The 12,542-nt window shown below is 44.6% G+C and overlaps 1 protein-coding gene across 4 annotated transcripts in view; it reads left to right on the forward strand.

Moving 5' to 3' along the window:
• NIN (ninein) overlaps positions 1-12,542 on the forward strand; it is a 326,206-nt gene that overhangs the window by 266,904 nt on the left and 46,760 nt on the right. For 3 of the 4 annotated variants that reach the window (XM_069208677.1, XM_069208678.1, XM_069208680.1), the window contains one exon: positions 2,726-2,926. In XM_069208677.1, coding sequence (XP_069064778.1) covers positions 2,726-2,926 — 201 coding nt within the window. Of the gene's footprint in view, positions 1-2,725; positions 2,927-4,193; positions 4,714-12,542 lie in introns of those variants that run through there. The other variant, XM_069208679.1, reaches the window with a different exon arrangement.

Raw genomic sequence — 12,542 nt, forward strand, 5'->3', positions numbered from 1 at the left:
ATTGTCCAGCTGGACGACAAAGGATAGCGCAAGCGATTTTACTTTAGGTTGTGCCTATTTGGACTGTAGAACAATCGATTAAAGCAAAAAGGAGGGTTTTATCTCTGATTTTGGGAGCTACCCCTAAAGCAGAACACTCTTGGATGCAACAATGGGAATTTAATGTACGGAACACAAAATCAAAGTGGAAGTAGAATAATTTCAGCGGTCAAAATTCACACTAGCAGAGTAGCAATTTGAAGACTAAAGATTTGCTGGCCACTTTAGGTATTACCAAGATGTGTCAGTAGTATTTCTAGACACTATGATCTCTGGGTATGTATTTATGTACAGTATTTGTGTGCTTCCTGTGCCTGTATGAAGTGGATGTAAAGCAAGGTTTTGGCAGAGGAGTTGATGAGCACCACAGGAGCTTCAGGATTACAGGTGGCACCTTAGCTGTTTCAATCACAACCGAATCACAAATCAACAAAAGTATTGAGCGCAACTCAAACCTTTTTTTAGGGGCCTTGGCTTGATCATACATTCTGCAACTGGAACTGAGTCAGCCCCAGGTTCTTCATGCAGGACCTTGACTGGATCTTGATGAAACTATGTAGATGGGAGTTTGGGAGGTGTCTGACCATTCCTATTTGAAGTACCATCCTTGCCTATTTTGTAGTTTTAGAAACAGAGTGACAGAAGATAATTCCATTTAGGTCCCCCAGTGAGCACTCTCAGATTTTCCGTGCTTCACTCGGTCTTATATTCCTCCCTTTTTAGCAGAATGTTGTCCTTTTGTGGGAACCAATTTTACCCTCTTCCTCACCCAATAACTCACACTGATGATTCACTCACGTCCACTTTCCAAACCCATTCCTTCTTAAAGCATACCCAGTTACTTAAGCAGGATTAGTTGTAACTTCATATTCATAAGGACTTCTCTAAAACTCTGTACAGCCTCTCCTTATACTTTAGGTCACGTACATCTGCTTCCCATTTTGCACACCTTATAGCGGCCATCTCGGTGTGTTTGATTGTTTTTAAAAACGAGATCTATTTAGTTTTGTTTTTAAAAACGAGATCCATTTAGTTTCTCTCCTAATCACCTGCAATCTGTTTACCTGAGGTCTTTGTGCTGGTTTGTCTGCCATCCTCTGAATCTTCCTCCCAAAGTATGTCTCATTTGAAGAGGTCTATAAAAACATTGAATTGTGCTGGTCACAATCCTGTTGAAGGTGTTCAAATGCCTTCAAGGTTCCTTGCTGCTAATACTGTCCCATTTCTGAAACCCTTCCACAGTCCACAGCATGCTGTTAGCTCGAAACTTAACCATACTGGTCTTTCCCTGGTGACTCTCCCACTCCCTTTCATCACCCAGTTAGCGCTTTTGCTTATTTGAAGGGTAACTTTCGTTGCCTTTGGCATCTCCTTTGGGTCTTAGCTCCCTACAGAATCTGCCCCGAATAGACCAAGTTCTCTTCCCATCGCCAGATTCCCTCCAGAAGCGCAAAAAGCCTATGTTGGGTCGTGCCAGTTGTGAGTTCTTTATACAAATGTTTGTTAGGGGTGCCAGTACCCCTACCAGATTAAAAAGGATAGGTTTACTAGTGCTAGCTTTGGAATATTACTATCCCAGAGCATTTCTATAAGTTGCCTCTGGTGGGGGTTGTCCCCGCTCTAAAGAGTGGATTAGCATTTCAGTGCCTTCATTTTGTAAGGAATATGAGATTATGCAATGCTAACATGAATGACAGACAGGATTTGGTAGTTGGGCATGTGAACAAAGGGTCATTGAGACACTGCATTTCATACAATGCTGGCCAACCCCAAGTTATGCTTAATTGGAGAGTGGACAGATAAGTTGATACAAATAAAGCTGCTTCAGAACACCAGGCCCTTTCCCTCATTGTACCGATGTGGTGCACCATCAAGTTAATGGCTGGCAAGTAGCAGCTGAATGGCTCAGAAGAGAGGAGTTAGGCTGCAGAACGTTAGCGGATCAACTTTTAATTATTCCACAGATGCATGTAATGTATATTGTATTGTAATAGTACTTATATAGCGCTTACTACCCCTGACTAGGCGTTGAAGCGCTTTTCGGCAAGTAGCACGCTTCTCTGGAACCCAAGAGGAATTAGTGGTGGATTAGTATAGGGAGATATGAGTACAGTTTTAGTATTATTATGAGTTAATTTGAGCAGAGTATAAGTGAGTTTGTTAGTTGGACTATGGTTACAGTGCATGCCATTTGCTGAGAAGGTCCGTGCAGGAACTCGCTGCTCTCTCAAAATCTGGTTAGCAAAATAAATGCCCACATAAGGTTCTCAATTTTATGAGTTCCCATTTATATGGTTATAAGCAGTTTGCCCCATCAAAACTACTTTCCTAATATTGGGAATTCCCCAGGTGCATCAGATAGAAATTGTGCTCAGCAGAAACATGATTAATGTCCCTTTGAGATCCTTCGATCTAGGCCTGACGGACGGAGTCATAGCGTTTCAGTGCAGTTAGTGATAAAGGGAAACTGATTTTCCTTAACCCTAAGCCAGTGATCACAGCTGGTTTTGTTTTTGAATTCGGTTCTCTGTGGAGGATTTGAAAAGTGCTTAATCAAAGCAGGGGTTAGTTATAGCTAGAAGCACAATCCCTTGGAGATTCTCTGTTCTTTGGCACAGTACAAAGTAGAATTGTTGAATATGTGATATGAAGCTGCAAGCATGACGCCGTTTTTCATATTCTGCAGGTGCTACACTCCGGCTCCAGTGTGACGCTTAGCCAATCCCAACAGTCCCGAGAACTGCAGCAGCTCCAGCAGCAGGCCTCTACCATGGTGCCAAAGGAACAGTTCCTGCAGCTTCAACAGCAATTGCTGCAGTCAGAAAGGAGGAGTCAACAGCTTCAGGAGGAACTTGAGAACAGGTCCTCTGATGGCAACACGCCACAGGTATGATCATTTTTGGTACTCCGTTTGCATGATGGTCTTTCCTAATATGGTGATTTTATTTCTTGCCTTTGAACCTCCTTTGATCGTTTCTCTCGTTATGCCAGTTTTTCCAGCCTTCTCCTTTGGTGAAAAAATCAGTGTCTGTTTGACAGCCTCGACTTTGTGATTGCTCAAAAACTCCCTTATCCACTGAGATGATGCAGCGAATTTGTGGATTACCTCCCAATGCCAGTGTTTCTATAACAGGCAGAAATATCAAAACTGTTGAAAAACTCTTAACTGAAAATACTAAATGAATCTGTTCACCCTCAAAATAGCACTCTTTTATTAACCATGGATGACACTAAATGGACTCTTTTATACCTACTAACTACTATTAACTGGACCACTTCAGCACATACCACACCACTTAAGTCTACTTGCTTTGCATATCAAGCCAATTGACATTTATTGTTGAGTGTGCTTCACTTGTGTGACTTTAGAGTGTGTGCCCTCTGTGTTGTCTACATGTGTTGTCTGTGTTTTTGAGTAAGTTAACCTGTCAAAAGACCCCTTAGACTCTAATATTATAGTATGTGATGGAGGAAAAAGTATAAAGCTAAACATTTCTTTGGTAGTATATTTGGCAACTATCTTGGCAGACCAGATTGGAAGTAATATATAACTTCTGTATTGTTTATTTAGGGATCTACTACAAACTATTTCTCTCATTTCATGCGAGTAGCACTGGCTCCCACATACCATTACAAGACAAGTTAGCTTATTGCCGTAAGAAGCCTAGCATTGCTTCAGTGCTTACAAGACTAAACAAGCATTTACACGAGCCATGCTGCTTTAAAGGGCTTGCATCCCTTCTGTTGCCTTTCAGCTTATTATATTACCAGTGAACTATTTGAAGGCGCACTTGCGACTTCTTGCCAACTATTAAAGAATCTACTTACTCGAACACAGAAGGGTTAGTAGATTATAGTAACTATTTTAAAACAGCAGCTGTATGCAGTTGTTTTGTGTAAGGCATTATAAAGGGGAGGGTATGTCTTTTGGCATGTGATTGTTTGAGTATTATTTTGTTATAATATTTGTTGACTTTGCTGCATGTGTAACATTTGTTCTGCTTCTGAGGTCCTTTGCCTGTGAGCTTTGTGTTGTGCAGGTGCTAATTTGTGAATAGTTTTACTAATTGTGTTTGGTGCATATGCATGTGTAACAGTAGACTTTATAATACATTGACCTCGGGTGAAGTGTACTACTTGCCTTCTTTCCATAGGCCTTGCTGCCGGAGCCGCGAGCAGTGCATACAGATTCCTACAGGAGGATTGGGCGCCTTTGAAGGCTCGGCTGCATGAACGCCCTCCTTCCGTTAACAGACACTAATAATTAAAACTGGCATAAGCTGAGAAATGTTTTGAATGGAACAGTAATGACTGAAGGGTCCTTTTGTTTTTTGTTTTTTTACTAAGCCATCGGCAGTATTACTGTAACTTTTTTTAATTTATTTGAACCCATATTTTTGTTGAGAAAAAATAATTTTACCTGATTGAGTCAATCATTTTATTTATTTATTTGAAAGATAAATCATTTGTTGTTTGTCAACCAAAAAATATATTTTTTGCTTCTTTTCCTCCTGCATGGTGTAAGTATTTATAACGAAGGCGACACATTTTGTATGGTATTTGTATAAAACTGACTTTATTTATACTGAATTTTGTACAAACTGTATGATATCTTTTTGTCAAGAGAAAGGGAGCATTTAATGTTCTAGGTAAATAAAGAGATTTTAAATATCACACTTTTTTTTGTCTTATTAACATATGATGTAATAACATTTATACCTCATGTTAAACCCTCTTTGGGATTTAAAGTCACTATTCTAGACTGGGCCTGCAATATATAAGCTTCTTTCTGTACCCATCAGCCTTTTTACCTGATTTCCAGGAGGATGCTAAAGTTTTGTTTTTTTCCCCAGGGTATCCGTGTTAAAATTGGTAATTGATACTGCGAGTGTGCACTGTAATTGAAGGTCTATTTTCTAGTCATGTCCCCCTTGCCGGCTGGTGAAAAATCCTCCTCATTGCTAGCAGCTGTTGACCATAAGATAGGTTAGAGAGCTGTCATGAGTAACTATTTCTTCCACAGTCCAAACAATGCTTCCTTGAATTGTCTTGAAAACATCATAGTGATGCAAAGGATGGTATACTTGTTTTGCTTCTTCTCATTATTAACACAAGTGGCAGAGTGATTTCTATTTCAGTTAGTTTATGGAGGAATGGGAGTTTCTATTTTGTTTCTCAATTAATTTTAAAGTTTGTAAAATTTAATTTTCCCATCTGTGTTCAGAAACAAAAGGAAACAGCCTAGCACCCTATTGCTGGGTATTCAACACTATATTGACCCCACCAATCCATTAATTCTACTGTTTATCATTTGCACATTTACCAAATTAGTTTGCAGTATTGTGACCAAAATTAACAGGTGACTTACATTTTTTTTGTTCTTTTTGTGAGATTTTCCAGTTTTCAGCATAGTTCCTTGACCTGGATTGAACTAATGCTGCAGATGACATTAAAATAGTTGTTTTATTCACTAACTCTCTTATTTATAGGTGTTCTAGCTCTGACTGGTGTTTCGCAGCCAGTTATCAAATACCCAAGATATATAATTAAACTGAAGCATATAATAAAAATAAATATATCTTTGTAATTAGCATTATAATCCATCCGTAGGTTTGCAATCAAATGTATTTGTACGTACTCTTAGAGTTGTGCCCTTTCCATCCCCACTGCAGAAGAACCTTTTACCATTATGTGGGAGGACCAAGAACTCTGCCTCATGAAGTTTATAGAAGTCAATCCAGTGAAAAAGAGACCTACGTAGAGAACTGTAATTTAGTGTGGAACAGCAAAGACATAGCTCACAGTCTTCATATACTAGTCATGTACAGTACCTAGGTCAGCAGAGCCTTCTCAGGCCTCGTATGGTCACATGGTCCACCCTATAGAATCTCCCAAATAATTCTTTTGAAGCCTAGTTGTTATGGCATTAGGAAAGTGTGACCTTTTTGAAAAGTAACAAAATCATTGTGCTGAAGTGGACAAGCCTTTGATTTCCTTCCAGACTAAACAGTAACAGAGGTCTTCCTCATTCCTAGATAGTTGCTGATGACCCTGCTCAGGTGTATACCAATGTTATCTACTGTGTTCACTGCAGCAGGCTCGTTATGTTTGTTGCTTCTCATTCAATAAATCAGGATTTATAAAGTGCTGCTACCCACCCGTTAGGGTATCCAGGCACTTGCAGGTCTCGGAGGCTTATTCGAACTGCCAGGTCTTGAGGGCCATTCGGAATTCCTGAGGTGAGGTGATGGTTCGGAGTTGTGTGGGGAGGCTATTTCAGGTTTTTGCTGCTTCGGTAGATGCAGGAAGTATGGGCAAGTGAAAGGAAGGCAGAGCATAGTCTTCTCGACGGTTGGTGTAAGTTCAGGTGGTGGTTAATGTACGCAAGTCTTTGGTTGTAAAAGAGCCTTGTGTGCTTGGGTCAGCAGTTTGAATTGCTATCGCTTCTGTACGGGGAGCCAGTGGAGTTGCCTGAGGTAGGTTGTGATGTAGGTTCATCGGGGAAGACAGAGGAGGAGTCTGGCTGCAGCGTTTTGTATGGTCTGAAGTCTCTGTATGAGGCACGTGCCGATTGCTATGTAGAGAGCATTGCCATAGTCCAGTCGGCTGGTGATGAGGGCCTGTCACGGTGCGTCTCATGTGTGGCGGTACCCATTCTAAGATCTTACGTAGCATGCACAACGTGAGGCGATGTTGAACTATGATGTCATGGTGAGCTTGTTGTCATTGATGATGCCAAGGTTTCTGGTGTGGTCTGAGGTTATGGGTCCTAGGTCTGATGGCCACCAGGAGTCGTTCCATGTGTTGCTGCTGTTGCCAAAGATCAGTACTTCTGTCTTGTCTGTGTTCAGATGCAGGCAGTTGTTCATCCAATCAGCGACACTTGTCATGCGTCTGTGGAAGCTGGTTCTGGTGGTGGAGGGGTCCTCGTTGAGTGAGAGGATGAGTTGGGTGTCGTCTGCATAGGAAATTATGTTGAGACCGGGGGAATCTGACGATGTTGGCCAGAGGGGTCATATATGCATTGAAGAGCATGGGGCTGAGTGATGAGCCCTGGGGGACCTCGCAGGTGATCTCTTTGGGTTCGGGGATAAAAGGTGGGAGATAGATTTTCTGGGTTCTTCTGGTGAGGAAAGAGGTGATCCATCTTGGAATGCTATGTGGTGGATTGGAGTCTTTTGATCAGCATGTGGTGGGATATGATGTTAAAGGCTGTCAAGAGGTCGAGGAGGATCAAAGCTGCTGTTTATCCTTTGTCGAGTAGGGTTCTAATGATATGTTGAAGGTTAAAATGCCTGAGTCTGCTATGATGGTTTCCCAGGTAAAATCAAGTAATAGAAACTGTGAGCAAAAAGGTCAAAACCCTATTTCCAAGTCCTTCAGCGGCCAGACACAATTGGAGGACAGACCCCCTCCCCCTAGCCCACCCCCCCATTAAGGTGCAACTACAGAGTGCTGCTCAAGCAAGGAGTAATTCCGAGGCCATTAGGTTAGTAGGCAACTTCCCCCAGGAACAGATGTTACGGACAAGGGAGTGTTGAGCTCACTCTTAGCAAGTCTTGTATAGAGCAAGAAATGTATGTAGAACCACTTGTCCCTTAGAATTTGTTGACTCTAAGCTTCAAATCAAGTTCCCCAGCATTGATCTTTGAATGAGTATTATTCCTTTTGTCCAACAAATCTGTTACACTGTGGCAATCCAGATCTTTGAAGCCCTCCACTCACATCCCAGTTGGAGGTTCCTTTTCTACTTCTACTTCTGATAAGTTTCACTTGGAAACCTATTTTCAGATCTCTCTGATGGATAGCTAGCTGCAGATTCCTTAACTTAGAATCTTCCATAGATGCCAGCCTGAATCCGGAAACTTTTTTTCCCCCTAGTATGTCTGGGCGTAGTGTGACACTAATAATGTCGTCCACAGGATGTGACGATAACTGAGTCCATATAACTCCCCTGCTGACACGTACGTCAGTTCCTGTCCGGAAACGGTTGTTCTAGCCGTTTTTTGGGGCAAGGTTTTGGCCTCCTTCCACATTTTCATGGTATTCTGAACAGTGTGCTTATATCTTTGGGATTTAAACCCTGTGAGTCCTGCGGACGGCAGATGTCTGCTATGGATCCCCCTTTGGTGTGCATGTGGTACCTGGGTGAGCACCATGACACAGGAATGCGGCTACTGTCTGTAACTTGCTGATGGCCGTCTCGGTCTTCCTGTCGCATGAAATCTTTCTCGGTCTGACGTCCGTTTGCAGAGCCACTTGAGGAGTCGCTCTTGTGGCCTTCGATCTCTATCAGTGTCCAAAAGTAAGTCGCATAGATGGTCGAGGCCTCTACATTTACCAACCTCACCGCACTTGAACTCCCATCATTCCTCCGCTAAGGAGAAGAGGTCAGGGTCTGCCTTCCACCTTCCTATCTTTCCGGGAGGTGTGGTGATGGTAGACCAGATGCGCAAATATTATTCTTCCCTGCACGCCATCTTTGGTTAGCCACCTTCCTTGGGAACACTAGTTGGTCCCATGGAGGTGCACAGTGTCTTGATTGTGCCCATGCCGGCGGGTTTGCCCTCGGCTTCAATTAAGATTGCAGCGTCTGTTGATGCGACTACTGGGATACCAGTGCACAGCCCTTTGGGGTTCCTATCTTCAGTGCCAATGTTCGATCAGCTGACTCCGATCTAAGTTGACTCCCCCTCTCTGTCTGATGTTGATGACGATGTCGAGGCATCGCCTTCTTGATGCGGGTTAATGTCTGGAATGACACCGGTCCTCCTCCACAAGACTCAATTTCTGTTGTTCTTGCTGCAGGAGATGGTGGAGAGGTGGTCCTGGAGTTGGGGCCTCCTAGAGAGGACAACTGGTTGTCTGATCTGGCAACTGCCTGTGGCGTGGATTCTTCTCCGGCCTCAGACCTCTTTTCCCCTCCTGGATTTGCTACAGAAGCAAGTTCCTCTTTTGTGGACATGCTGAAGAGGATTGGGGAGGTGTTAGGTCTAACCCTTCCTTTAAAGGAATTGAACTCCGATCCTTTAATTGATATAATGCATCAAAGCCAGAGCGGGCTGGAGCCAGTGCTTCCTTATAGTGAGGCACTATGTTTTGTTGGGTGCTTGGGCTAAGCCTGCTGCAGTGCCCCTGTTGACCGGGATATATCCCACAGGCACCGTTCTGCCCTGGGTGATCCACCTTGTTTGTTCAGACGTCCTATTACTCACAGTTTTGTGGCACAGGCCGCTTTACTGTTTCCCTGATAGAGTCCCTTCCCCGTGCTCCTCTTGATGGACAGTCCAGGGCTTTAGATGTCTGGTAGGCATACTTTTTCCTTCAAGTTCTGCTCTACATTCTGAAAACACGTCTTGTGTTTTTGGACATTTCTCTCATTCATTATGGGTCTTTTTAGTGAACAGTTTACCCTTGTTTCCAGATGAGGTCAGGAGTACTCTTATTCCTGTAAATCAGGACGAGTGGAATAGAGTTAAATTAATAGTTTGCTGCAGCATAGATTCCACTGACTTTGTGAGTCAAGCTATGGCTTTCTCAGTTGCACTCAGTCTCTGTGCATGGTTACTTACCTCCGGGTCTCACTGCTAATCCAATCTACATTACTGGACCTGCCATTTGATGGTGCCCATTTGTTTGGTGCACAGGTTGATTCAGCCTCTAGACTTTTTCGAGACAGTAGGGATGGAGCAATGAGTTAACTTTCTTCCTCTCTCCATCCTTAGGCTTTTTCATCACTACTGGGCTGTTACTTGTTCTTCAGTGTTGCTCACGTCAGTCTTGCTTCTGCAGGGCCGTGAGGCTTTCAGTTATCCCATTATGTTTCATTGGAATGTCTAGTGGATGTTCCTTCTTGCCAGGTGCTGAGTTTCCCGGATGTGTCATTGCAATAATGTGATGCTCTGACACCCTATGGACATTTTCATGCCTGATGCTTAAGGCTTCTTTCTTTATCATTATTACTTTGTGTTAAGTAATGATCTGCTTCAAGTTTTGTCAATGTTGCTTAATTAGAGGTTGTAGGAGGCGGGCCTGGTGTGTGGTGGACGCCTATGGTGTTGGCATCTCATACCAGGTCCAAGCAACCCTTACTAGTAAGTGTTCGTGTCCTGGAAGCCAGGGCTCTCTAAGGGTAGCTGTGGTGAGCAGCCAAGACTTATCAAGGAGGAGTGTGAAGAACAGGAACACTGAACCAGAATACTATAGGCAATCTCCCCTATACTTACTGGTGGTAAGTACTAGAAATTAGCATAAAAGCATTAGAAATAGCAAGAAAAAACAAGAGCCCAATAGGGGAGGAGAAGGGCAAACCATATACTAAAATAGTGGAATGCGAGAATGGAATATTTTAAAAGAACAGGACCAGGCCATTGAAACCCAGCAGTGGATTCCGAATGAAGAGGACCTGTAAAAGAAGGGGACAGAGTACAGTCCACGCAGGAGTGTCAAGGTGGGGTGGGGTAGGAGGCAATGCCCACCCTTCTGTGGGTGAAGATCTGGGTCGACGGTGGTGGATTAAGTCCAGCTGCGGAGTCCAGGAGCTGCAGAGGAGTCCCTGAAGTTGCCTAGGAGCTTTCCCTTGATGGTTGCCAGATTGCGGATGGGTCAGTCGTCAGGAGGACCACCACCCACAAGCAAATGCAACTGGAGCTGTTGGATATTTGCAGAGCTGAAGAGGGCCAGCAAGGTCCTGGGGACTTGACCCTTGGTGGGGAGTCGGGCTGATGACAGGAGAACCAACAGAAGCAGTGGAAGCCCCCACGAACAACCCACTGTCAGCAGACACAGTAAGTCACAGTGAGGCCCAGGCAGCACACCTGAAGAGTCCCACTTTGCTGAAGCAGCAGAGTAGACTGGCCTTTCAGAGGTAGAGTGCTTGGGCGGGGGCTACTTGGAGCCTAAAGATCCCTTGTGACAGGAGTCCACAAGCCTTGGGTGCTGCAATAGTTGCGGTGCACAGGGATTCTGTCTTTGAGGAAGAGATAAGGGCTCACCGTCTCCCAAGTTGGACAGGAGGCAGAGAGGACCCCTCAGAACCACCACCTGTGTTGGAGAATCTTCACAGGTCCAAAGGACAGCAGATCTCAGCAGCCGGACTTAGTTGCTTTAGGTTTCTGCAGATGAATGTTGCAAAGAGAGGTTGTCTCTGTGTTGGAGTCTTGTTCGGTTCCTGTAAAGTCCAGCAGTGGTTCCGGTGGCCAGATGCAGAAGAGTTTGTTGCAGAGGAGTCCTTGTGGAGTCTTGCATGCTGAATCTGGGGACCCATCTGCAAGGGAGTCCCTAAATGGCCCAAAAAGGGGCTTGGTCACTTTACAAGGTGACCACCTATCAGAAGCGGTAACTGATGTCATCTGCCTAATCTGACCACTCAGATGCTCCCAGGGACCTCTACCCATCTTGGTTTCAAGATGGCAGAATCAAGTGGCCACCTGGAGGAGCTCTGGGCACCTCCCCTGGAGTGGTGATGGACAGAGGAGTGGTCCCTTCCTTTTCCTTTGTGCAGTTTCGCACCAGAGCAGGGACTGGTGGGCCCTGTACTGGTGCAAACTGGATTATGCAAGGAGGGCACCAAATGTGCCCTTCAAAGCAAGCCATGTGGCGATTACCTCTCCCAAGCCTGGTAACACCTATTTCCAAAGGAGAGAAGGTTGTGCCCCTCTCCCACAGGAAATCCCTTGTTTCGTCTTACCATGCTTGAGCTGGTCAAGCAGCAGAATGGCAGAATCCTGTTCGAGGGCTTGCAGCAGCGTGGGCTGCTTGCAGACCTTGGAAGCCTGGTAGGAGCTACTCTGGGGGGGTGGGGTCCTCTAAGGAGCCCGCAGAGTGCATGGAATCATGCCACCAATCCTGGCATCAGTATTGGGTTATGAGTCCAACGTGTTGATACCAAACATGCCTAGGTTCGGAATTACCATTATGTAGCTGGACCATAGATAGTGTCCAGTACATAGCTAAAATGGCTTCCCAGCACTTACCAAGTCCAGGGAATTGGAATTTGAACTGGAATTCGTAGGGGCACCTCTGCTCATGCAGGGGTGCCCACTCAAACACAGAGACCTGCACCCTGCCCTTGGGGCTGTAAGGGCCTACCATAGGAGTGACTTACAGTGACCTGGTGTAGTGACCAGAGGTGAAAGGGTGAATGCACTTTTTCACGCAGGCTGCAAATGGCAGCCCTGCAGACACAGTTTGCCTGGGCTTCCACGGGTGGCATAATACATGCTGCAGCTCATGGGGGACCCCTGGTGTACCAATGCCCTGGGTACCTAAGTACCATATAATAGGGACTTACAGAGGTACACCAGTATGCCAATTGTGGGGTGTAAAGGGTACTAAGGTAACCAAATTTAGAGTTACCAGGATCCCAGTGAAAACACTCTAAGCAACCTGACAACAGGCAAAAAGTTGTGGTAATCATGCCAAAAAGAGGGACTTTCCTACAGATGTTATCATTTATAGCGCACCTGATGTAAGGTGATAAGCATAAGCTTGTCTTCAGAGTG

This window comes from Pleurodeles waltl, chromosome 9 (genome assembly GCF_031143425.1).
Source record: "Pleurodeles waltl isolate 20211129_DDA chromosome 9, aPleWal1.hap1.20221129, whole genome shotgun sequence".
NCBI classification, from domain to species: domain Eukaryota; kingdom Metazoa; phylum Chordata; class Amphibia; order Caudata; family Salamandridae; genus Pleurodeles; species Pleurodeles waltl.